The 25,520-nt window shown below is 41.9% G+C and overlaps 1 protein-coding gene across 1 annotated transcript; it reads right to left on the minus strand.

The window, feature by feature from the left end:
* Positions 1-626: 626 nt before the first annotated feature.
* On the minus strand, positions 627-6,169 carry krt8 (keratin 8). The gene is made up of 8 exons (XM_049580222.1): positions 5,643-6,169; positions 3,652-3,860; positions 2,893-2,953; positions 2,664-2,759; positions 2,320-2,484; positions 2,018-2,143; positions 1,640-1,904; positions 627-1,478 (listed from the first exon to the last, which is right to left on the minus strand). The coding sequence occupies exons 1-8, from the start codon at positions 6,039-6,041 to the stop codon at positions 1,222-1,224; spliced, it is 1,578 nt and encodes a 525-aa protein (XP_049436179.1). The 5' UTR covers positions 6,042-6,169; the 3' UTR covers positions 627-1,221.
* Between the last annotated feature and the right edge of the window lie 19,351 nt (positions 6,170-25,520).

Here is a 25,520-nt window from a genome sequence, read left to right on the forward strand (position 1 = left end):
TGGTGGGGAAAGACCCAGGTATTTAACCTCTGAGGAGGTCTTCACAAGGCCAATGATGTCACTGGTTTGTTAGTGCTCCAATGGTGTGTCAACGGTGGTCGTTGGAGTCGTTAGAGTCACATGAGGCCATTTATGAAAGGCCATTGTTTTTACAGGTTAAGCTGTTAAATCTCCTGGGCAAGGATGAAAGGACAGCATTATAGGTGGGGGGAAGGTGGTGTCGCAGACCTCCTCCTCTATTGAGAGATGGTTTTTCCAATTTCACATCATTGGCCTTGTGAGGACCTCCCCAGAGTTTAAATACCTGGGTCTTTCCACACCAGTTTGTCAGACTAGTTCCAGCCTAGTCAGAGAAGCATGAACTGATGAAGCCTCTTGGATAAGAGGTGAAACGTCTTCTAAGACAAAACTAAGTCCAGTTGCGTTCGATTCAACTGCCTTGAGATAACTATGACCTGGATAAATGAGAATATCCACAGGCATTTGGGGTTTAGTTACTCTATAAGTGCTTCGAATTATTCCTATCAGATTTATTGGAATTTAATTAACTACTACTACCACATTTCTTTCTTTCTTTCTTTCTTTCTTTCTTTGAGTCATTATCAAAAATCAAAACAAACACATCATTTTCTTTCAGTAAACACCTTTTTATTTGGTTTGGTAGCAAAAACAGCACCTCAGGACAACAGTATGATGTGGGCAGCCTCCTAAGGGGTCGAACAGTTTCAGTTACAGGACACGCATAGGGAAGACATGCACTACCTACTGCAGCAGGCAATTTTAAGACATTAGTTGACCAACAACGCTGAAGCACTGTTTCAGTACATTCACATTCCTTTGACAACACTGCTGTCTATGCAACGCCATTTGGAGGAAATAGCCCTTCATGTATGGAATAGCTGTTGCAGAGATTTCAAGGGAGTGTTACATATTTATATGTTTCTTTTCTGTAGTTGCAATTTGCCCAGTTTTTATCTCACTTTCTGAGACGAAACTACTTTTTTAGTTCAGACAGTCAGACATCAAACATATATAATAAATTCTTTGGTCCCTTTCAGATCTTTGGTAGTGTTAGGATCATTTATTGCTTCATGAAAAACAAGTGGCTGGCAAGCATTTTACTTCATATTTGGGGAGGGGGAGTGAACAGTAAGTATAAAACTACCAGAGAGACAGAGTAGATCATAGCAGACAGGTTGCTACACCTCTAAACTAGACAGCTCAATCCTCAACAATTTCAGAAGACTCAGACACCACTCTGCCATCCTTCGTCTCAATCATCTTGATAACAACGTTCTTCTTGGTCTGGGTAGTAGTGGTGTAGCCGCCAGAGCTGCCGCCACTGAAGCCGGTCATGCTACTACCGCCATATGCACTACCGCCATATCCACTACCATATGCACTGCCACCATATCCGCTGCTTACGCTGCTGGAGTAGCTGCTCTTAATGCTGTCCATGGGAAAGCCACCGTAGCTTGCTGTTAAGAGAAGATAGGTTGGAAAAAACGGTTAAATGAGCATAGGCATAGAATCTGTTCAAGCTAAAAAACATCTAACACAATCCAATCAATGAGGAAGTTTTGTTATGATTTAAGTCAAGACAAAGACAAAGAAGGCAAAGTTGATGAAGATGACTTACTGCTCTGTTGGGAGATGTTGATTGCCTTGATGCCAGTCGCCAGCCTGTCCTCCTCTCCCTCCAGCAGTTTCCTGTAGGTGGCGATTTCAATGTCTAGAGCCAGCTTGACGTTCATCAGGTCCTGGTATTCTCTGATCTGGCGAGCCATGTCCTGTTTGGCTCTCTGCAGGGCTTCTTCCAGATCCCTAATGCGGGACTTGGCGTCCTTCACTGCCATCTCACCACGCTCCTCAGCCTCAGCGATCTGAGCCTCCAGATTGGCACGCTGTGAGGAGATTTTTTTTTTTTAAAAAAATAAGGCTTTGTCCACTCTCCTGATTGTTACACGACACACAAACTATATGATGGCCATATGATGGCAATGACTTTTATCCATACCTGTCCCTTGACGGCATCAATCTCTGATGTCAGCCTCTGGATCATGCGGTTAAGGTCTGCGATCTCTGTCCTGGTAGACCTCAGGTCATCTCCATATCTGCTGGCGGATGTCTGCATCTCCTCATACTAAATAAACATCAACAATACAAGACATTACAAACTAGAACACCTCTTGATCAGAACATTACATGTTTAAACAATGCTCGTGGCAAGTAGGGTTGGCAACACACGCCCTATATACCTTTCTAAATAAATAACAGAAATATTAACTTGAGAAAAATTCAAAAGGAGTTCTCAGTTACCTTGGTCCTGTACCATGTCTCTGCCTCGGCGCGGCTGCGGTTGGCGATGTCCTCATACTGAGCCTTGACTTCAGCTACAATGGCGTCCATGTCCAGGTTGCGGCTGTTGTCCATCTCCACAATAACTGAAGTGTCCTTGATCTGGCTCTGGAGCTCACGCAGTTCCTGAAGAAGCACAAAAAAAAAAAACAGAAGAGGAGAGAGGTTAGTAAATCTCACCTCACTGAGGACACCTATCCAGCTAATGTCCTTTTGTGGATGGCACAAGAGGCAAGATGCTGAAGAGATTCTGAGAAAAAAAATATGAAAACAAAGACAGCCATTGAGCTGATTTTGTGTCGTACCTCCTCATAGATCGACCTGAGGAAGTTGATCTCATCTGTCAGACTCTCCAGCTTGGCCTCCAGCTCAACCTTATTCATGTAGGCCTCATCGACATCCTGGAACCATTAAAAGATGTTTGTTAGAATGAGACATCACAAAAGCTAACACTGTCTTCATGTACAGAGATATCAAAAGAGGTTATCAAATGATTGCATCTCAAAGACAAATTGACTGAATGCTAATGCTGACCTTCTTGATGAGGACAAAGTCATTCTCACACTCTGTGCGCTTGTTGATCTCATCTTCATACCTGAAAGAAAAAATACACACAGTTCATGCTTTTGAATATTCATAAAGAGTCTCATCTCATGACCCTGTTCAGTTTTGAGGGGTTATGCATTAACATAACACTAGGAGGCGCTGGCAGTCCATCCCTAACTCTTGAACTCCTCCAGGACATTTTCCTCACACAAAGTCGGTTGACTCTGGGCCAAGCGTGAAAGCTGTTACTGATATTTCTCCCTTGGGGCTCCTCTGAACTCGGCTGACATGTTTCATCTGTCTGTGGACAACTGACACATATGTGTGCCACAATTGTAGTGTTACAGATGTGTATGTCAACACGCAAACATTAGGGCTCATGCCCTCTTACGTAAAGCTATAGACAGCCAACTCTGTAAAATGACTTTTACCTTCAGTCATATGTAATGTAATGGGTGTTCTGAACATGCTTCCTCAGTGCTGTAATTCCCTAGATTTTGTATGACGCAAGAGAATGGACAGATGCAGGGAGTAGTCCACAAAAAGATTAACTCAGTGTGCTGCAAGGCTAGACTTGAAGGACAATGCGGACTTGAACTCTTAAATTCAGCTGTATTTCATTTGTGCATGAAGTTTTTATGCATTCTGAAAATCATCCAGTTCAACCTAAATGAGAAAGATGAATCCCAGATACGCTTCTTTACATGACAGAACACCGTTAGCTCTCATTGCCCCCTCCACACTCACTTGTTCTTGAAGTCCTCCACCAGGCCCTGCATGTTGTGCAGGTCAGCCTCCAGCTTCATCTTGTCGTTGCCCAGGCTGTCGAGCTGTCTGCGCAGGTTGGCGATGTAGGCCTCGAACATGGCGTCGATGTTGGAACGGGTGGTGGTCTGTCCCTGCAGCAGGTTCCACTTGGTCTCCAGCATTTTGTTCTGCTGCTCCAGGAAGCGGACCTGATGTGTAGAGAAAGACGCAGAAAGAAAGGCGAAAATATACAATTATTTATTAGCAACTAATCAAGAAACCTTTACAAAGAATCAGCAACTTACATGCTTGTTTACTGCAATGGATATTTGAAGACAGATTCCTTGTCATCAGTTATGAATTCTTATTAAATTGCCTTTAAAAGTACAATACAGCTGAAGTCTGCTCTTCACAAACAAAACAGCATCCTATCTGGGTTATCATGTTCACACTCAATCATCTGAATCACCATCGCCATGCCTCCTCTACACTCTTTGTTGTTCTTATCTAACGTTGGAGCTTTGTTAGCTGCTGTTGGCAGTGTTTCCAGACTGGCCGGGCTTTTCCAAAGGAAGGCCTGACATACGTACATCCTGACAGGAGGTAGAGGGGAGTGAGAACAAAACTAGGTTGGAAAAAAGCCGGCGATGGAGGAATGGGGCTAGTTAACCCTTCTCCCGCATGTCTTCCTGTTTTTGTATGGCAAGGCTCCAAAGAGGACGAATGCAGGGAGAGAAGGGGGTGAAGCGTAGTTGCATCCGCAGCCTGACGCAGAAAGGTAAATATTTAACTGTGATAGAGATGTGATGAGGGGAGAGCAGGGAGTAAAAAGGAGCTGGAGAGGGGAGTGAGGGTGATGTATTAGCTGAAGAGAAGGGAGGGCAGAAGTGAAGGTGGATGATGAAAAGGTGGGGAGTTTGCATATTTGTGAGCAGTAAAAGCAAGGTTGTGAAAGCAGCTACGTGACCCAATGGACCTTGCTCTGATACACTGCACTCTACAGGTGAGATCTAACCTTTCCTGGTCTTCATTTGAACTGGAGTAAACACAGATAATAAAGTGCCTTCAAATGGACTGCCTTCACAACATAGCAGATGATAGGATGGAATTTTATCTGCTTTGTGTTAAAGCATGCAAATTGCACTTTATTTTCCTTTAATCATTGTGCCAGGAGGAGAGCTGACATGTAGCCAATCAGCTGGCATTGACCAGAACATGAAACTACTGGCCTTTTTAAATATTAACCCACTGCTGAGGCCCCAGAGGACAGATACACTCCTGAGTGTTAGATACTGGACTTAAATGCTGATTTGAATGATTAAAAGTCAGCACACTCCCAATGGACACTCCTTTTAAAATGTGCCACGATGAAAGGAGGTTTTGTTATTAAGGTAACAATAGCACTCAGTGCTGACTGAGTGTGTATGTGTGTGTTTGAGAGGGGTGGGGGCCACCAGGGCAGCAGAAAGAGCCACACCCCAGCTATGGGAGGGCCCATTCCCAAGGTAACTCGTATCACAAGCCCTGAGCTCTGCCTGGACACACCCTTAGCTTTCTCTCTCTCTTTCTCTCTCTTTGTCTTTCTCAGTCTCTCCTTTCTGCAAGTCTGTTTTTCATCACTATAAAAGGGCAGCCTGAGCCAAACGATAGAGAGCCTAACCCTAAGTTTGAGCTACAGCACATTTTTTTCCTGCTTGAGTGCATTCGTGGGAGGTGACGCAAGCAGAGGAGGGAATAAATCAACTTTTACCACACAGCAAAAGTGAGGAAATCAGCATTACATGACATGTGGCAAACATATGGAGCACTATATCAAATATTGCATAATAATGTCACAGCACTGTAAAGCTTTTTGACTACACTGTGACTGAGCTTTCCATGCACCTAAAGCAGTTTCTGCCTGTTTGAAGAGAAGCATAAGGTAAAGATCAGTGCCTTGGCAACCTGATATTTTTTCACACACACACATTGTGTCTGTTACTAGCTCTTACCTTGTCGATGAAGGAGGCAAAGCGGTTGTTGAGGGTCTTGATCTGCTCCTTCTCCTGGGTGCGGACAGCTTGAATAGTGGGGTCAATCTCAAGGTTCAGTGGGGCCAGCAGGCTCTTGTTCACAGTCACGGCAGTGATAGGGGTATGGATGCCACTACCAAAGCTGCTACCACCACCCATGCCTATGCCCCCGCTACCCATGCTTGAGCTCAGGCCATAGGAAGTGGAGCTGGTGATGCCACCTCCATAGACCCTGGAGGGTCCTCCAAAGGAACTCTTGACGCTGTAGCTCTTGCGGGAGGTGATACTGCTTGGTCCAGCGTAGGAACTGCTGCTGAAGGTCCGTGGGGCGTTGGAACTCCTCACAGTGTAAGAGCTGGTCTTATAAGAACTGGCCATTCTGAAATCTTAATTGTTTTTCTCTGTTGGATGAATGAAGTCTGGTAAGGTCAGAGCGAATGGCTCGGATGGCGAGGCAGGCTGGCAGGCAGAGGGGAGAGACCAGAGTGGATAGAAACGACAGGAATCGACTGAGGAGTTTTAAAGCCTGTGGCTGTGGGAGGGGACTGTGGTGAGCTGCCATTGGCTGCATGTCTGGGTGAGATAGGGAGGCAGGGCTGTAACATTACACTTCTATGACACATTGTCCAGTCACTCAAAATCATTACCTGGTCTCTCTACAGGCTTTTCTGTGTTGTTAGAGAAAACTTTTGAGAGGATTGTCTAGTGGTTATATTTCTGAGCTTTGATGTGTGTGTAACTCTGCAGGTAAACCTACTCAAACACACCACAGCTGATTTCAACATGTAAGATCTGGATTACTGTTTGAATTAAGAAAAAAAGATCATTTATATCCAGCAGCAGCTATGTATCAGGAAAACTGCAGTGCGTGTTTGTGTGTGTGTGTGTGTGTGTGTGTGTGTGTGTGTGTGTGTGTGTGTGTGTGTGTGTGCTTGTTTGTGCAGGGGCGGGTTGGCTGATGGGTGGTTGATAAGAATTCGGTAGCTCTTACACATCAGTGCCGGTTTATATCTATTTAGGAGTGTTTATAATTCACTGGTAAGGTGTGTGTGTGTGTGTGCGTGTGTGTGTGTAAGGAGGGAGTGATGATTTTCTTTTGAAACAACCAACAATTTTTGTAAATTTGGCAACACCAGATCCATTCGGCAACCATTTTCTTCCCCTCACCATTGTTTCTACTGTTTGGAGGAGTTTTCACCAGCACTTAATTCATACTTATTTCTCAGTTCGTAATTATGTGTACTACATTACTGTACAACCTGTTTACATTAAGGTTTATACATTTCATTTCACTGTGCTCCTGTCTACAACTGCACTACATTCTTTTTTATTTTACATTGTACATTATATTATGGCTTATTTCTGCATTTTAGCTGCTGCACTTCTTTATGTCTTACATTTTAATAAGATTTTATTGACGTGAGTGTTTTGTTTTTTTTTCTTACATATTTGTATAATCATTGCTGGAGGGAACCTGAAATCTAAGAATTTCATTTCCCTCTTATCCCTCAGCTGACAAACTGAAATAGACAGGAAGTCAGCACAACACAGGGTAAAAAAACAAAACAAATTGCCATTTATAAAATCAGTTTCTATATAACTTGTTAATTAGTGAGTTTTAAGGATGTTAGTAGCATAATATTTATTACCATTCTACCTGTAACCAGTCTTTATGCTAGGGTTAGCTCACCGGCTGCTTCTTCATACTTAAATATGTACTCTGCAGGATTTTCCTAAAAAACAATGTATAGACTCATACGGACTTAATCCTTCTCAATTATTAGCCTACTTATGACCCACTAGAAGTGTGTGGGGTCTTCAGCAGGACCTCAAGGTAGCGACAATGTGCCAGACCGTAAGCAGCAGGTAACCAAGAGACACAACGCCAAATAAATGCAAATACAACGAGGTGAAACGCCAAACAAGAGCAAATCTGGCATTGCCTTTTACTTTAATTTTCGCAGGTGAGTGTATTTAAAAACAGTAACCTACAATCCTGCATAGTAAAGGCCTACCCTCAATGGTAGCAATCTTCTCATCTAACTCTTGGCAAAAGTGCAAATGAGCGCATTTCCCAACTGTCAAACTGTTGCTTTAATCCAGAGCATTTAAGTGTTCATAAATACTGTGTGGAAAATCAGCCGGATGTGATATAGCAAATGATGGGTCCTTTAGCTGGGTGTGCTTACATGCACTATCAGACTCAACTGACTGATCCTAGGTCGTGACCCTTAAAGGAACTATATGTCAGAAATCTAAAGCAAATAGTCGTAAAATCATCCTAATATGTCACAGAGACTAAGGAATAATGTTCATATAACATACCGATCTCACCGACAACAATAGTACAGCCAGAATATTTCCATTTAAAAAAAAAATTTACGGTCCGCAAATCATGTTTATGTTTTGAATTTGTGTTTTGGCCTGTTGCGCCACCCACCGCCGTCTACCAGTCATGCAGTCAGTAGAGTCTCAGCATCAGTTACAGTTACGACTGACGACAGTGTCCCAGTACACAGCATTAGCAGCCGGCTCCTCCTCAGCTGTATCCCGGCAGCAGCGTTAGCAGCAGAGAAGCCGGACTTGATCGAGCGGTCCGCTGGAAAACCGAAGATCAAGGACGCGGCAGCCGTGGGCATACAAATCACTCTCCAGCGTGCCGCTGTCCAGCAACCTCGAATCTGTAGGGGAGGGGGGGCAGACACGACTCGCGGCAGTATTTTGAATTTGAGTGCAGTGTCCGTTTTGGCCACATTCTTACATACAGCGCCTTTAAGTTACTGTTGCAGGGTTGGACAAGCTTGACATAAAGAAGCATGATGATGCAGCTTCTGTTTAGTCCGGTGGCACAGTGTGTATTAGATATGCTAGATAGTTTCTATAGCTTCAAGAAGCTGACAGCAAGCACTAAATATGCGTTGGAAGGATACATTCAGGATGGGATGCCTGAAGTTGTGTGGCCATGAATAACGACTGACCAGACAAAGGCCCTGAGGCCCAAAGACAAAAAGAGGCTAACAACTATAGAGTGTGTGGAGTGTCTTGCTCCGATGTGTGTGCTTTTGCATATCTGTGCCAATGGAACAATGGACAATCAGCCCCTGTGTGTTGGACAGGTAAACATAAAACACCAACAGTTACTTTGGGACAGCACCTAGCCTTACAGAGATAATACAAAGAAAGGATTGTTAACCTTGATCTGGCTGTAAGAGTGATTCATGTCGTCTGTGTTGTAAAAATATGTCAGTAGCCAACCCATCTGTCCTTTTCTGAATCTCTTTAATGTTACTACGGAAAATAGGAGGAAACAAACGTGGCTGATGTTGGTGATCTGACCAAGCTAACTGCTCTTGATGGAGCTGTACGTTACCAAGCTAATTAGTTAGCGATTTGCCAACATTAGGTAACTTAAGATGTGACTATGTGCAATGTAATGTGTTGGGTGTCCCTAGCCACATCTTTTAACCATCTTCATTTGGTCAACATAGACGAGCCTAACACATAGCATACTAAGTAATACAGGAAAGGGCAAGTTGACCGAGTATCTGCCAGGTACCATGCTCAACCTGTTATTGGAGCACAGAGCTCTGTTGGTTCTCCTAGAACACCACTAATAAAGAGATTATGGCGCTGAGAAGCACTTGGAAAATCAAACAGTTGACATGCATATATTTCAATACTCAAGGGCCTTTAAAACAGAAGTGTAAACGTTATTACAGCAAAATGCAGTAAGACATTTTGTATGAGTGTTCTCAGTTTTGGATGCTTTAGGACTCAAAATTCTTTGGCTGCTGCAGGCAACTGCAACCCCTAGTCTTGTTCTGAATGTAACCCGTTCCCCACGCACTCTTTTATATGCTTGTATTTGCAAACCAGGTGAACTGCTCTAACCAGCTGGCTTTCATTCAGTCAAACAAGAGGTATGATAGGTCAACGCCATTGAGCCTGAGGCCTTTAAAAACACAAGACAAAGTTTATTTAAACTTCTATACAACTGTCTGCTTATGTGTGAGTGTCTATCTGTCTACATGACCTGCAGCTCAGTTAACAGAGCTGTGATGCATTATTAGTCTCTATAAACACCTCTCCATAATTCATAACTGATGCTTATTCCCGAGGGAACTACTCACTGTGTAAACATCGGTAAAGAATTCTTACACCACACTGATAACAGAGCCACTATTCCTGCCTGCGCTGGAACTTAACCATGTTTCCCACCATGCTGCCAGTGCGAAACTACAGCAGCATACATGGCGGCTCAACCTTCAACTGTCCTTCCACCAATACCGGCCCTGCATTCTTCTCCTCCCCCATTCATTTCCTCCTCCAGTCCCTCACCACGATGAGTCATGAGTCTTGGCATTACCAATCCAACCCCCTCCACCATATCCTCTCTCCTCCATCTTCTCCAACCTTCTTCCTTTCCCGCCAGTGCCTCTTGGCCTCATTATTATCATGGAAACTCAACCAAAATAAAAGAGACTCCCATCATCTTCCAGCCAAAATGGATGCCCGCCCAAGAGCGGCGCATTTGCGGCTGCCAGTGCACAGAGTTGAAACGCGCAGAGGGACTGACTCAAAGGAACATGTGGCAATATTGATATGATATTGTGAATCTGAGTTTTAGCTTTCGCCACATAGGAAAAATAAAGTACAAGAATAGACAGCGCCAAAGGGGAACTCCCGCATGGCTTTGTGAAATGCGTGGCTGCAGTGAAACCATGGTGATCATACAGTGTGTTGTCACCTGGTTTTAAATCATGTGGGATGTTGATCCAAAAACCCACAGAAACACAAGCAGATTTTTCTCAGAGTGTTTCACAGTTAATTGAATTTCAGTGATTCCGCCATGTGAATTATGAAACATGCTTTAGTTGATCGTATGACTCCAATTGAGCTAAACTGCTGTTAACAAACTAATTAAGTTAAGTTACACCACAGTTTTTGCATTTATAAAGGGTGCAATCAACAAGAGTAAAGCACATACAGATTAAGCTTGCAATAATTTTTCCGAACTGGACAGTGTGGCACCCCATTTTCCATTATTAATTTTCTCTGATGTACCTCATTTATCAGCAGTAGAATTTCTTGCTGCTCCAGTTTTGTGGGGCTTTTTTTGTTTCCATGACAGCCACTCTCCTTTTATTTAATCAATTAAAGAATGAACAAGATGGCAGATGATAATGACGATTAGCTGTTCCTGCTCAGAGCATACACATGATCACTTGAGAGATGATCTCAATGCCACACAGTGTTGTTTTTCACCTATATTTCTGTATACGGAGTAGGCCCTTAGTATTTGGTGCAATGGACTGCATCTCTTTATGGATTGATAAAAACGCGTTTTTCAACATCCATTCTTGTGAATTACGTGCAACAGGACCAATAATTTATGGCGACAAATAAGCGAGGAGGTTAGCCCGTCAGGTTTGCAGCCAGGAGTGTGAAATATGTTTTTAATAGATGTATGATCCACTGTACAAGCACTCTATATGTTACATAACTAGCATGCTACCAATGTTAGCTTGCTAAACATTTTGGCAAACTTTGCACTAAAAAAAAAAATATTTAAAAAGAGCTGTATTACATTCATCAGTCTTTTAGCTAATTTGTTTTTATGCTAGCTACTTTTGCAAACACACCAGAGATCACGGAGGTTCTCAATGGACTTCCGATTGACTCACATATGGACACAGAGCCGGAAACAAAGCATAAACGATACCACTGCACTTTGTTCTAAGTGCGGAGTAAATAAATGTGTCCTGTTCTTCTTTTAGAGCCTGGGTCTTCAAAAAGGGGTTCGCGAGTGACAGGAATCCAACGAAATATTACGGAAGATAAACTGGCCTATTCATAAAACCTATTGAATTTACAGTACACAACATTAATGACAGACTAACTGTTACCCATGAATCCTTGTGCAATCATGTGAGCTAGCTAACACTGAATCACCGTGTGGCACCTTTGGTTTTTTTACATAATCGCTTTTAAGGTCAAGAAAGCATCACGACACCTGAAAAAAAATCAGTTTTCAGTTACAACTAATCATTATTGACATTTGTGTGGTCTTAGTTCAGTTGTGAGTTCAGTTCAGCTGCCACTCAATACTGTACATTCCAGTTCATTACAGCAAACACACAACTGGCAAATGGTTCATTGAGCTGCTCATATAGTGGCTTCCAATCATATTTGGACTCTTCACCTGAGTTCTCTGTGTCTGTGAAGAGATAAACTAAAGTCTTTTATTGAGCCTCAGTTATTTACTCTGCATAGGGTGGTATCAGTCACATCAATTGATGATAATGGGTTAGGGACCCAGGACCAGTTGCATGCTTGAAGTGATTGTTGCTATCTGTCATTACAACATCTAAAGCCTTTAGCTGTTACCGTATCTTCTGGCAAACCCCACGCTAAGCGGGTCGCTGATATTTCTTGTGTGACTGGGCCTGAGGAGGATTTTACAGCAGGATAAAGACATGGACCTTTACTCTGTGTGTGCTGCAATACTCTATAAACATCTCAGAGGACCTATTGCTGTCAGCTCTGCACAAAGCTGTCACAGGGCGTGTCGGAGTGTGTCACAGCTACTGGAGTGTGTGTGCGGACAGGCATTGAGGGTGTGTGTTGAAGTGTGTGACTCTCCCTCACCACTGTGCTCCACTCAACCATAGAAGACACACAGGGTGGAGGAATGTCCCTTGCGTTAATCGTCATTCAAGAGTTGTCAAAAATTGTGTGATTTGAAGGGTGAACTCGTCATAACCCTTTGCTAGAATGTGTCATTGTCATGAGCTGTGTTGGGTTGACACAAGTATCAGGAATCAAATTTGTCATCATTGGGTCTGATGTTTTTGTAAGTGGGTGGTTTCGCTGTAGTGTGTCTTAAGTTCATCAGTAACTTAAGCTGTCCAGTAGCCCTTCCTGGCAGGATACAGCACAATGACCCCGCACATTGAACAACCCCTCTTGTTTTAAGGCCCCATTGTGTTGCAGTTGAGCTTTCTATACCACTAAATAGTGCAAGGCAACCCTTTCTCTTAAGTCCCTTTAACACATGCACTGCCATAACTTAGCTAGACATTACCTGGAGAAACTGTATGTGAGAGTGTAAATGTCTGAATCAGTTGGACCCTTCCAGTTTCCATGTATAAAGTCCATGTAATGTCCGATTGAACCCGAAAGAGCAGGTCATTGTCCGGAGGCTTCACAGCGAGCAAATGGGCGTACTGATGAGAATTATATCATGCAACAGATGTGAAACCAGAAGAATACAATCATCCACGGGGGAAGAAATAGGGATCACTTATACTAAGATGCAGATGAAAATGTCTGACTAGAGAGAGGACAGATTAAAGGACTTCAATTGATAAGGGCCATGGGCGAAATTGCCAGACAAATTTCAAGGAACGGCAAGAGATGCGTTTTTTAATGATCAAATTGCAAACAGGTCAACAAAACAATGCAAGTCCCGCAGAGTACTTTTTGCATCATGTCCTGCCATCCACATGCTCTACCCAAGTGCCACCCCTCGCCTTAACCAAACAGAGTCATTTAAGTAGGTGAGAGCACGTCTGACACAAACAGCCTCCTGTTGTGTGCAACATGTGTGAAAAGGCAACTTCGGAAAATGTCCAAAATTTGCCAAACATTTTCCAAGGTTCATATGAGTAAGTGGCTTCAGATAGACAGTCATGTTTACTTTGCTTTCCACAGGAACAACAGGTTCTGTGGGATTTTCTGGATAAATATTAGATTAGAAAGTAGCCAGCCTGGCATGAGGCAGGTGAACACAATTATACCATCTTGTAAACTGAATCATTTTAATTCAGCACTGTTGCCTCAAGACAAATGATAATCATACTGAAATGTCAAATGATAATCAGATAGCAGCAAATATAAATTTCTTTAATCGTTTGAAGACTTACCCTACATCAACATGACTTTGAAAATATTTGTCAGCGTGTGTAACAAAATAATCTGATCTTGTGACTGCTTTTGCTAACCTTTTTAGTGCTTTCCCTGGTACATGTTCAACCTTTTTTGAAGGTAAAGACATTACAATTCAACTAAATGTACACATTTTTCACGTCTTAAAACAACATACCTGTGTGTATATTGAAAGAACCATCACTAGCTGCAAATGTTCCCCTGTCCGAAACTAGTGATGGAACACAGAATATCCATCTTTGTTCCATCTAAAAATTCATTCTAAAGGTCAGCCGAAGCTCAAATGAGGCTTAATTGAGCTGAACTTTAGGAAACAGATCAAAGACTGTAGTAGTGTCTCCCATCTCTCTTACATAAGAGTCACATTATGAGGCCAGTACGAATGGAAGGAAAAATTACAACAACAAAAACTGTTTACATTTGAGCATGCCAGTGGTTTTCAGATAGAATTGGAAAAAACGTGAGCTGATCCTTTAAAGTGGGGTAACACACAATGAGGTGTTATTGTAAGGCTATTAAATTAACATTTTGTAATGCCAAGCAGCATGTTAGTTAAATTTTGCCTTTTTTGATAAAGCTAATAAAATCTGCAGACAATAAATATTGCATTTGTTTAGCTTTCCCATGATATCATTTGTAGTATGAACTTAATTTAACAAAATAAAAATGCTGCTCAATCCAATGTGCACTTTTTTGTATACGGGCACAATGGGAGCCACAAAATTAATCTTTGGTTTTTGTTTTTAGCATAATATATTCATATCCGTGATGGTTATTCCAACATTTTGGAAAGATCTTTTTTTTTTTTTAGTTTTTTACCAGTATTATTTAAATCTGTTTGAAGACTATGAAGAGAGCCTTGAAGAGTATGCACTGTAAGTGGATGACAGCTTGATAGAGGCTGTGGCAGGGGACTGCAGGATTTTGGGTGTCTTCAGCATACAAGAATTTAGAGACTGCCTGCTGAAACTCATCATATGAAAAAAAGGGCATTGCCAAAAGCCATGTGATTTTCAGTATATGAGATTAGTTGTATGGAAAATGTGAGAGAGCAGTGTTCCTCCCAGTAATGTAATGACAACAAACATAACATGTATGCTATGTAATCGCTGTGTTCGTCATCCAGCAGGGAGTAGCAGCCAGTGTAAGATGTAAATGTCAATGTGCTACTGACTCACATAGAAATGCAATTAGTATTACCATACTATATGAGCCAGGCAGTGGCTCATAAAGTACAATGGGTCCCAGTGCATGCTATTATGGTGGGTCCAATAGTGTACACTACTGTGCACACATTGTCTTGTCACATGATCAGACTTGACACTGGATATTAGCCAGCAATCATCATTGCCGTATATTGCATTTTACCAAAGAAAATTAGAAATTACTAATTAAATTTAACAACTTTAATTGTTTATTATAGTTTATAGTTTATTATATAATATACTATTGAGTATTTTACAAAAAAAAAAGATGGGTTTGGGCATATATAGCAAATGGCCCTGTTTTTAATTTAATGAGAGTTCTTGAAAACAGACACCTTTCCAAGGTGGCAATCATTCATAAGGGCCATTCTCTACCCAACACTTTGCTGGATGGCCCAATCTCTCTAGATCGCCCCCCCCACCCCCCCAAACTCATGGGCCCCAGCGCAATTGCACTTTTCTTTTTAACCTTTACCATGAAACCAGCTATCAAAAGAAACAATACTTAACATTCCACTTAGATTTCAAGATTTAAAATGTCAAATGTACATGTAGCTGTGATAGCCTTTTTCACAAGGGTATCAATTACATCTGAAATACTGGTACTTTTTTTTATTTCAGAGGCTAATTGTGATGATCCCTGCCTCTACTGAAATACTGTTAAAAGTTGAAGGTATACTACACAGGTTATCCTTAAAAAACAATGTAAAGTCTTATACAAAAGTAATCCCCCTCAGTCATCACTTATGAACCACTAGAAGTGGATGGTGGTGTATTTATCTGCTGAGACTCTGCCTTCTGTCTGGGATGTTTCTGGGCTGCAACCTTTGGGCAGTGGTGAGTAGCCCCCAGCCAATCAAAAAGGTAGTGACCAGGTAGACTAGCATGCATTCAGGAGGACGTTGCAAAAATTGCAGACATGGCACCTGAAAAAAAAAAAAAAAAGTGAATGTAGCAAGGCAAAACTGCGAGCAAACATGTTCATTCCAAAGCAAGAGCAGATCTGGGGTTGGCTTTCACTTTCACTGACAAGCACTAAAGGAGAGGTGGGAGAGCAGTGCAGGGTTGGCCTGTTTTCTGTTGGACAGGTAGGTGCTGGCGGTTAGCTTGGTGAGCTTGCTAAGGTATTGGGTTTTTCCATTACAACAAATGGAAGCTTGCAGTGTAGGGAAGAGGGGCCAAGTTTGAATGCACTGTTTAAAAACAGCAACAATTTCTGCACAGTAAACCTTTGAATTATATAGTTTAGAGAGAGTTTATTTTATCCTTTATTTTATCATCATCATTTTTGTTAATATATCGCATCTTCACTGCAGTGAACAGGAATAAAGGGATGCAATCTGATGTTCCACACAAGGCAACACAGGTGTTTTCACTTAGTCGCACTGATTAGGCTGCTGCACAGGTTGGAGGAGGTGGAGCTACAGTGAGCATGTGTGGTCATCAAGCTACATTTAGTGCTTGTTATGTTAGTCTGTGTTGTTTACAGTGCTCTTGAAACACGTGGTAGTTTGTTATTTGCCACACAGAGCCAGCTATTCAAGTTGACACGCCCACCCTGCTCAACAGGCACAGTGACAGTCAGCTTGAGTGCACCCAATATAAATGAAGGAGGCGTGAGTTGTCCTGTCTGACACATGTGACTCCAGATTCATGATATGCGTAAAATCCAGTGTGCTTTGATCCATGGCAATGACAGGACTCTTGAAAAAAAACTAATGAAATGTTCCTTTACAAGAACAATCAGTTTTTAAGATCGTAAGCAGTGTGCACAGGTGCAATACCAGCCCCAGTTTGTTCTCCACTAGTACCTAGGTGTACTCCTACAAACCCAGAATCATCCTTCACACCAGAGTCTGACCTGTTATTTTGGGCATGCCAATCATTCCTGTCCTAGCACTACATCGTACATTGAGTTCCACTTATCGTATTGCCCCTACCTGACAGATGTGTGATTATCTACACTAACTCTCAGCCAGGTAATCACTAGCACCTTTGAAAAGGTGGTGCATGGGGCTGTAGTAAAAGTGATACTCTGTATACAAAGAGTTTTAAGGGCAGTCTTTCAGAAACAAAAAACACAAGCAAAAGTGTGAAAAGAAATGGAGAACACGGTGTTCATTTGCTTAGGTGCAACTGTTAACATGTCGATGTAACTAGCTCACTACACTGAACAACTAATATTATAGGTCTGTGCTTGTGGAATAGTTCTGGTAACAGTCCTGTGTGCATAAAAAAGCGTGTTAAAAGTCATCCACGAGTGATGAAGGAAGCTTGCAGTGGCCTGTGCAATGGCAGTACATCATGACTTTATATAATCATTTATTGGTTGAAACTGTTTGCATTGAACTAAAGCTGAAAACACACTGGTGCGTCATGTGACACGTTGAAAGTGCACATCGTGCTGCAGCTTCTCAACAGACAACCACGCAAAGGTATTATTACTTATACTGAAAGTACTGTACTTCCTCCACCTCCGCATTAGCTTAAAATCATGTGTGGAGAGCCCTTAATAAAACTTGATTTCTCACCTGAAGAGCCGATCTCCAGAGTTATGACTCACCAGGTAGTATCTTTATGGCTATGGTCTTTATTATGAAGGCATTGTGGGTCATTAAGCTCCGGATATTTCTCAACCTCAACAACGAGCCTCTCCTTATCCATTTGCCATCACATAGGAGACACAGTGACAGTTACAGAGTTCTTTTTATACACCAAAGTGTGGCGAGGAGTTGAGCTGCTATGGGAGCAGAGAAAAAGAGCTGCTATGGGAGCCCGTATGTGCAAGCAGAGAGCAAGGGGGGGGGAAGTGCATTTAATTCCAGGGACGTGCGAGGCTGGAAATAGGACAGACACATAAAGTGTCGTGACGTGGTGCGTCCAGAAGTGCCAACGTGCATCTAGCCACTGCTGTTGAAGGATTGTACATTGGAAATAATAGAGGTGTATTTTTTGATGCACGGCATTCGCCGCTGGTGTGTTTTGGCCTTTAGTCGCATTTACCCCTCATTGATACACCAACTTCCCACCTCCTCCAAGCAAAAACCTGTTTTTGAATTCCCACATTTTTCCACATTTCCACTCAGATTTTCTTTTTTTTTGGCGCAAATTGAAAATGTGTATAAAAGACGATGGAAATGCACCTACCTACTACTACCAAAACGATTGGTTCTTCATACTTAAAGTCTTTTCCTTTGCCATGTTTAATGTGAAAACTTTTTATTGGCCCTCAAACTTTAGGTTTACTGCTACTATTTGCCTACTATTTTATGTATTTTATTACTATTTTAGATGACAATTTTGCACACCAGTGCTACAGACTGATCGACCAGCATGTTCCTTTTACTACTACAGCACCAACTCCTGATATTTGTAACCCTCTCACAGCAGTTTGAACAAATAACATAAAGCACGGATAGAAAAACATGGAGGGAAAAGATGAGGCAGAAAGAAAACGAACATGTTCCATGGAAAAACCTGGTCCTACTCAGCTCAGTGGCCTAGCGCCCAGTTTACCAGTGCCCACAAAAAGTTGGGTTCCTTATTTGAATTTCTGTCTCCTGCTCTCTCCTTCCTCTCTTTCTGAACACGGCATTTCCTGATTTATGAAACAAAGACTTTATGTGTAGTGTGTGTGTGTGTGTAAGAGTATGAGGGAACCTTTTCCTCTTATTTAGATTAATCTCATATGCATTTTATCCGTCTTCTCTGTTTCTATCAAAACACACACACACACACACACACACACACGCACACACACCACACACCACATGTTCCCCTTATGTGTCTCTGTGTGTGTCCCTGTATGATCCCTCTGTAACAGTACTTCCTCCACCCACCGCCCATGACACTCTACCCCTCGCCACACCCACTGTCACCATGGCAACGGGGTTTACCACAGAGCAATGATGACTTTGCCAGATGTATATGTGACTGCTATGGTAATAGTTTGAGTGTGGTTGCCATGGATACAGAGATACATGGAACCATACAGTGTGTAACCATGCACTGTATGGAGTGTAGTTATGTGTGGAAACACTGCCGCATGCATGTGTCACTGGAGATTCGCCGTCGCCTCTCTTCCTGGCAAGAGACCGGACAGGGAGACTCATTCACAGACGTAGTCTTCATCTAAAACAGATTCATGTTAATGCACTGAGGCTCATACTCAAAGCCTGAGTGTTCCCTTGACACTTCTTTTGGGGCGTAATGACTGCATGATAACCTAAACAGTCCCCCTAGGCCGTAGAACAATGCAAAGACAAATAAACGTTGGCAGAGGCTTTAAACGGAAAAAGGAAGTCTGTGAATTTGTGACGGTTTTGTGCCAATTTGGTCTCTTTTTTTTTCACTGGAGTGCAAGCACAAATTGTGTGTGTCGAGCCTGTTTTCAGTCAAAGTGCTCCTTACAATAGTCTCCCTTGTTTTAGCTTGTGCGTGGCTCCAATTGCTCGGATGTCATTAATGGACTTGTAGGTCAAATATTAAGATTTTCACTGATTAAAAACGACATCAGCAAATACTCTTTTGTACCACGTCAGACAATGTGTGTGTATTCTGCTCCCCCGGTGGTAGCTGTCTGGACATGTGGTTTGTGTGTATGATGGTTTCTCTTCGCATTTAAGTGAAAACAGAAATGCCTTAAATACACAAGGGAAGGAATAGTTGAGTGTTATGCAACTCAGCATAAGGCTGACTAATGTTTTATACAATATGAACTCATTCTTCAGTGGGGCTTAGTGGAGGCAGTGTTTAGACTTGTGTTTAGTTGCACTTAGATCAAATCTTTAAACTTAACCTCTGCATAAAAATCATGTGGTAAGTCAAAGAGCTTAAGATCTTCAGCAATCAACTTTAAAATACACAAGATAAATTTATCATGTGATAATCTCTGTCATTCTGGTCTTGTTTTTTACTTATTGCTTACTCAATCAGATTTAATTAATTTCAATTAAGCTTTGTTGGCATAAAAGATTTCACTTGCTAATCGATTGCCAATATGTCCAGGAGATCCTGTAGAACCCTCTGCATGCTCAAACATCACCATAAAATTGCCTTTTGAATGACATGTAATCTAGAAATCTACAAAGCTTTAAATCTTCAATAAAGGTTGAGTTTAATAGCAGTGTTTCCATCTGCAAATCACCCAAACTACCCTAATTTCAGCTTTTCCAACAATAAACACATGAAAGCAAATGCCACAAGCTTCTTCTCCTTGAAGTCCTTTTCATCTTGATCAAACCTCATGCTTCATTTTAAAGTGATTGCGCATACATTATTCCCCCCACTGTCACCTCACAGCAAGAGGGTTCCTTGTTTGAACCCAGGGTTGGAGGTAGGAGGAGTGGGGGGGCCCTTCTATATGGAGTTTGCATCTTCTCCCTGCAGTAGCGTGGGAGCGTGTTTTTTCTGTGGGTGCTCCAGCTTCCTCCCACAGTCCAAAGACATGCAGGTTAATTGGTGACTCGAAATCGGCCGTAGGTGTGAATGTGAGTGTGACTGCTTGTCTGTCTCAATGTGTCAGCCCTGTGATAGTCTAGCGACCTGTCCAGGGTGTACCCCACCTCTCGCCCAATGTCAGCTGGGATAGGCTCCAGCCCCCTGCGAATGAAGATTTGTATTACGGGCATTGCATGCCCAGTTAGGTAGGAATCTAGTATTACTTCCAAGGTAGGCTGTTCTCATACACTGTTCGCATGTAAACTTTAAAAAAGTAACATACGACAATTTGCATCTATCAAACGTAATCATGAGCCAGGAATTTGTGTATAATCCACGGAATCGGGAATGCTGTGATCACATGATAATAACACTTACGGGAGTACAGAAGGAAGTAATCCACGTAAGGACACACATTGTGTTGGAGGGTGGGTCACAAAACACAGGACTTTCCCCATGGAGCCTGATGTTTGGAACCGTGTGAAATTAAGTGAACTTTGAGTCACTTTAAGGTAAGCTGTCACCATGTTTCTAATCCAAAATCCAATTCATAACTTTACATTAAGTATGTAATTTTACATTAAGTATGTAAGGCCATTTGTGGGGCACTAATTAGTTAAATATCATAAGTTGTATGTGCATTATCATAAGATACACGAACTGTTGTATGAGGACATGTTGTCCAAGTTAAGCCCTAATTGTTATATGTCTATAACATTAGCAGCTCTACTTGGTATTAGAATTAAGGAAGTTTACCTGAGATAAGTATTCCAGGTATTCAACTCCCTATCTATCGTAAAAGTACAATATATTGTTTGAGAATACTTTTATTCAGACATAACTATGTAAAAGTTTTGTTGCTTTTTCAAATAACATATCCTGTATTTCTGAAAATATAAAGATACTTAGTTTTACACAATAACAAATACACGGAATCTCGAAACAAGAAATCCGTCTCTCCCACTTGCTCTCCACTTCGTTGTAAATCCTATATATGTTAAACTGAAGTAGTAAAAGTGCAACTCTCCTAAGCATCATAAACTGAGATGTGACCACCCCCATGGAGCCCCAGAACAATACCAACAGTGTGTTTCAAATGCCAGCGCTTTACATCCAAAAGGCTCAGTGGTGCTGAGAAAGAGCACGGAAAAGAAAAGTAACAGGAAAAACTTTGGAGTCAAGCCTGGAAAGGAGGGTGTTTTGGGTTACACTGGGAATGTCAGGGAAGGATTTTAGAACCTAGTAGGGATAAGTGACACTTACTTCAACAAATGGCATTTACCACACTGATAAAATCCTAACTTTAGCTCATCCTCATGTCATAGCTGAACGACAAAATGTTTTAGAGGTTTGGTGAAACTTATGGAGGGAAGAGTGGCGATGCTGGGCTTTGGGCCATGTCTTCTTTTTTTCGCTTCTTCTTCAAGTGTCTGAAGTTTATGTATAAATGATCTGTTTGAATGTCTTTAAGTACATGTGCCAGGTTAAAACTTTAAAATGCAAAACATATCTTCTCACAGCTGGTTCAACTGTTCTCTCTATAGCGTGTATGATTCATACTCCAACAATGCTGTTGACTAATATGTGTGAGAGAGCCATTCATTAAAACAGCCCTTATCCTGTCTTTATGGTGGTAATGTCTACCTACACTGACATTCTGCAGATAAAATATGTCGAGGCTTTTTGTGCACTGAGGAGACAGAGTCATAATCTAGTTGGACTCTAGACACAGTCGAGACTTACAGTAAGTCACAGACACTGGCATTTTTTAGTTGCTAACTTGTTGGCCCTCCCATGCCAGCCTGGTCCCACAACGTCGAAATACGCCTCATGGGCAGGGCCCAAGCATCATTATAGCAATGCTGGGGGCAGCGTTAGTGTCTGTGTAAGATGTATGGGGCTTTTAACCAACTCCAATGTAAACCCATCTGCGTCATTATTAGACACTCAAATCCTAAACAAAGTATAAGGAGTATAAAAGTTTTCTCAGGATGGGCAGGCCCAACAAATACCAGATTTTGACCCAGGAGAGCAGTGTTCAAGAACAACAAACAGCAACATCGGTTACAGCTTTTGTGACACTCAAAAATTGGTGTTTTTTAGGCGACACACCGCTGCCTTTCTGGCCATGTTTGTGGCTCCTTATGTGAGCTGACTTGTATGAGCCTCATGTGAGTAATGTCAACCGTGATTTTGTCCTTACCATAACCAAGGAGTTTTGTTGCCTAAACCTAACTGCCAACCCCTTCTTATCGTTGTGTTTGTGCCACTCAAAGCTGGGTGGTTTTCAGCAACATCTGCAATCTGTTTCTAACCATAAACAAGTAGTTTTGTTGCCTAAACCTAGCTGTTAACCCTGTTTTACCATCAACGCCTTGGCTTTTTTTCTTTATTGGATAGGAAAGGCTAAGTGTGAAGGTGGGGGGAGAGAGAAGGGATGACATGCAGTCAAGGGCTTCAGGCTGGAATCAAACCCACGGCCACTGCGGCAAAGACACTGAATTCTGCGTATGGCTTGTTCAAATCATATCTTGTAAATCTCAAGCTGTCATAGCCAGCTCAAATCTCATCCCTAGATCGTTAACAAAGGTGTTCCACAAGGTTCATTTCCCAACTGAGTACTCTAATTTTATGCTGACAACACAATCCTGTATGTCATCAGCCGTACTGCAAACCAGATTACAGTCTGGTTTGAATTAAATCCAGACATCTGTCATTAACTAACAGCTTGTTCTAAAGACTAAAAAGACTAAATGGATGCAATACACAAGAGCACAGAACGCACTCCCATCCATGCCCCCCATGCAATCTAATTGATACAGTACAGTGTTGCAAATATTTAAGAATTTGGTCAGACCGCAGATTGTCCCGCAGAACTCTGTTCTTGCATAAAAAAATAACAAGTCTAAGAGTCTACAGCCATGCTGGTGGCTGTATGTGGCACAGCAGTGCTTTGAGCTAAATGGTAATGCTAGTATGCTGACATGCTCACAATGACAGTGCTGACATGCTAATGCTATGCAGGTATAATATTTACCATGCTCACTTTCTTAGTTAAGCACTTCAGCATGCTTACAATTGCTAATCAGCACATATAGCTGAGGCTTACAGGACTGTTTTTTTGCAAAAATACACTCATTCAGAATTTGATGCTTGCAACCTGTTCCGAGAAAGCTGGGACAGGGGCATGTTTACCACTGTGTTACATCACCTTTTCTTTTAACAACACTCAGTAAGTATTTGGGAACTGAGGACACTTAATTGCAGAGGTTCTGAAATATAAATAATTTTCTATTCTTGCCTGATAGCACATATGACTTCAGTTTCGCAACAGTCTGGGGTTGCCATTGGCGTATTTTGCCCTTCATAATGCGCCTTACATTTTCAGTGGGGAACAGTTATGGACTAAAGGCGGGCCAGTCTAGTACCCACACTCTTATACTACAAAATCATGCTGTTGTAACACATGCAGATTGTGTCTTGCCATTGGTTTGCTGGAATAGGCAGGGACGTCCTTGAAAAAAACTGTCTGGATGGCAGCATATGTTGCTCCAAAACCTGTATGTACCTTTTAGTATTGATGGTGTCTTCACAGATGTGCAAGCTACCCATGATGCCATGGGCACTAACACATTGCCATACCATCACATTTGCTGGCTTTTGAACTTTTCTTTTACTTTTGCTTTTCCTCTTTAGCCCAAAGGCCACGACATCCATGACATCCAAAAACAACTTAAATATGGACTCGTCAGAACACAACATACTTTCCCACTTTGTGTCAGTCCATCTCTGATGAGCTCAGGCCCAGACAAGTTGGCCCTGTTATTGGATATTGTTGATAAATGGCTTCCACTTTGCATGGTAGTCTTAACTTGCATAGATGCAGTGATAAACTGTGTTTACTGACAAAGGTTTTCCAAAGTGTTCCAAAGGTGCATGTCGTAACATCCTTTATACAATCATGTCAGTTTTTAATGCAGTGCTACTTAAGGGGTCAAAGGTCATAGCTCTTCAATGCTTTTTTTAGCCTTGCCCCTTATATGCAGAGATTCTTTCTGGATTTTCTGATTCTTTTTCCTAAGTTCCTTGCAATTCTTTGTGTTTTGAGACACGTTCTTAAACTGTTGGACTATTTGCCCACGCAGTGGTGAACCTTGTGTCCTTCTTGCTTGTAAACAGCAGAGCCTTTCCCAATCTTTTATGGTCCTTGTCCCAACTTGTTTGGAATCAGGGTTGTGCGATCTCAAATGGGTTACTGAGATAAACTTGCTGCTGCCATCAGGATTTCAAAAGGACATTCAGAATAAGTTAACTAACATGCATGCATCCACATTCACTGAGACTGTCAAACACAAGCTAAAACTCATTTAGACAGCAGGACAAGCTGAACATACACCTTAAGGCATCACATAGATGTTTACTCTAAATCACTTTCTTGAGCTGACCTTCAAGGCATTCACAAAAAAAACTCACTAATGAAGTGCTTAACGGAAAGATTTATTACTTTGTGGAGTGTGACAGCTTTACCCTGGAAACCACGTGCTTTGGTCACTATCTGCTGCAGCCAAGATAAAAAAGCATTGAGCGTGTACAGTATGTTGCTATGGAGATCAAATCTTTGGACATTCAAACACAAGAAGTGACATGCCTCCACCTCTCTCTCCTGTAGCTCCACCTCCTCGTGTAACTTACAAGGTGTCTCACCTCCTGCCTCACACTGAGCCACATTACTACTATGGACGTCAGCGTGTTTCACTTTGAAATATGACTCACTGAGGTCTGTGAGATTTGTATTTAAATCCATCCCACTTGTGAAGTGGTTAAAGTTCAAGTTGTAGTCTTACTGAACCTTTGTAATGCAATATGCCATTCAAGAATAAACAGATTGTATGGTACAAATAAAGGGATTAGCATCAGAACAAGTTGTGTGAATCAAGGATGTGCCACCAACAGCGAGGTGGTTTTATGTAACTTTATACTGCAGACAGCCTTCAACCAGCAGACAGTAGATTAGTACTGTGCAGAGTGTAGGAGCCGTGTGCAATCTCAGTTGCACAGCATGTTTTCACACAGTTTTTATCACTGTGTGATCTTTAGGAGCTGGGTGGGTCTGTCACAGGTGGGCTGTATTAGTGGCTGAACAGAAACACAAATACAAAACCATGTAATCTCTTCTCTTCTTCTCTTCTCTTCCCTTCTCTTCTCATTTTTCTATAGTGACCCACAGTCAGTATATATGTATGTATATTCATGCCTCAGCTTGGCT

The sequence above is a fragment of the Epinephelus fuscoguttatus genome, linkage group LG7, assembly GCF_011397635.1.
Source record: "Epinephelus fuscoguttatus linkage group LG7, E.fuscoguttatus.final_Chr_v1".
In the NCBI taxonomy this organism is placed as follows: Eukaryota; Metazoa; Chordata; class Actinopteri; order Perciformes; family Serranidae; genus Epinephelus; species Epinephelus fuscoguttatus.

Excerpts from the sequence above, each read along its gene's own strand:
- krt8 (XM_049580222.1), bottom strand. The coding sequence starts at position 6,041 with ATGGCCAGTTCTTATAAGACCAGCTCTTACACTGTGAGGAGTTCCAAC. Across the intron at positions 2,760-2,892 it reads ACTTTGTCCTCATCAAGAAG|GATGTCGATGAGGCCTACAT; the intron begins GTCAGCATTAGC and ends TAATGGTTCCAG. Across the intron at positions 2,144-2,319 it reads AGACATGGTACAGGACCAAG|TATGAGGAGATGCAGACATC; the intron begins GTAACTGAGAAC and ends ATGTTTATTTAG.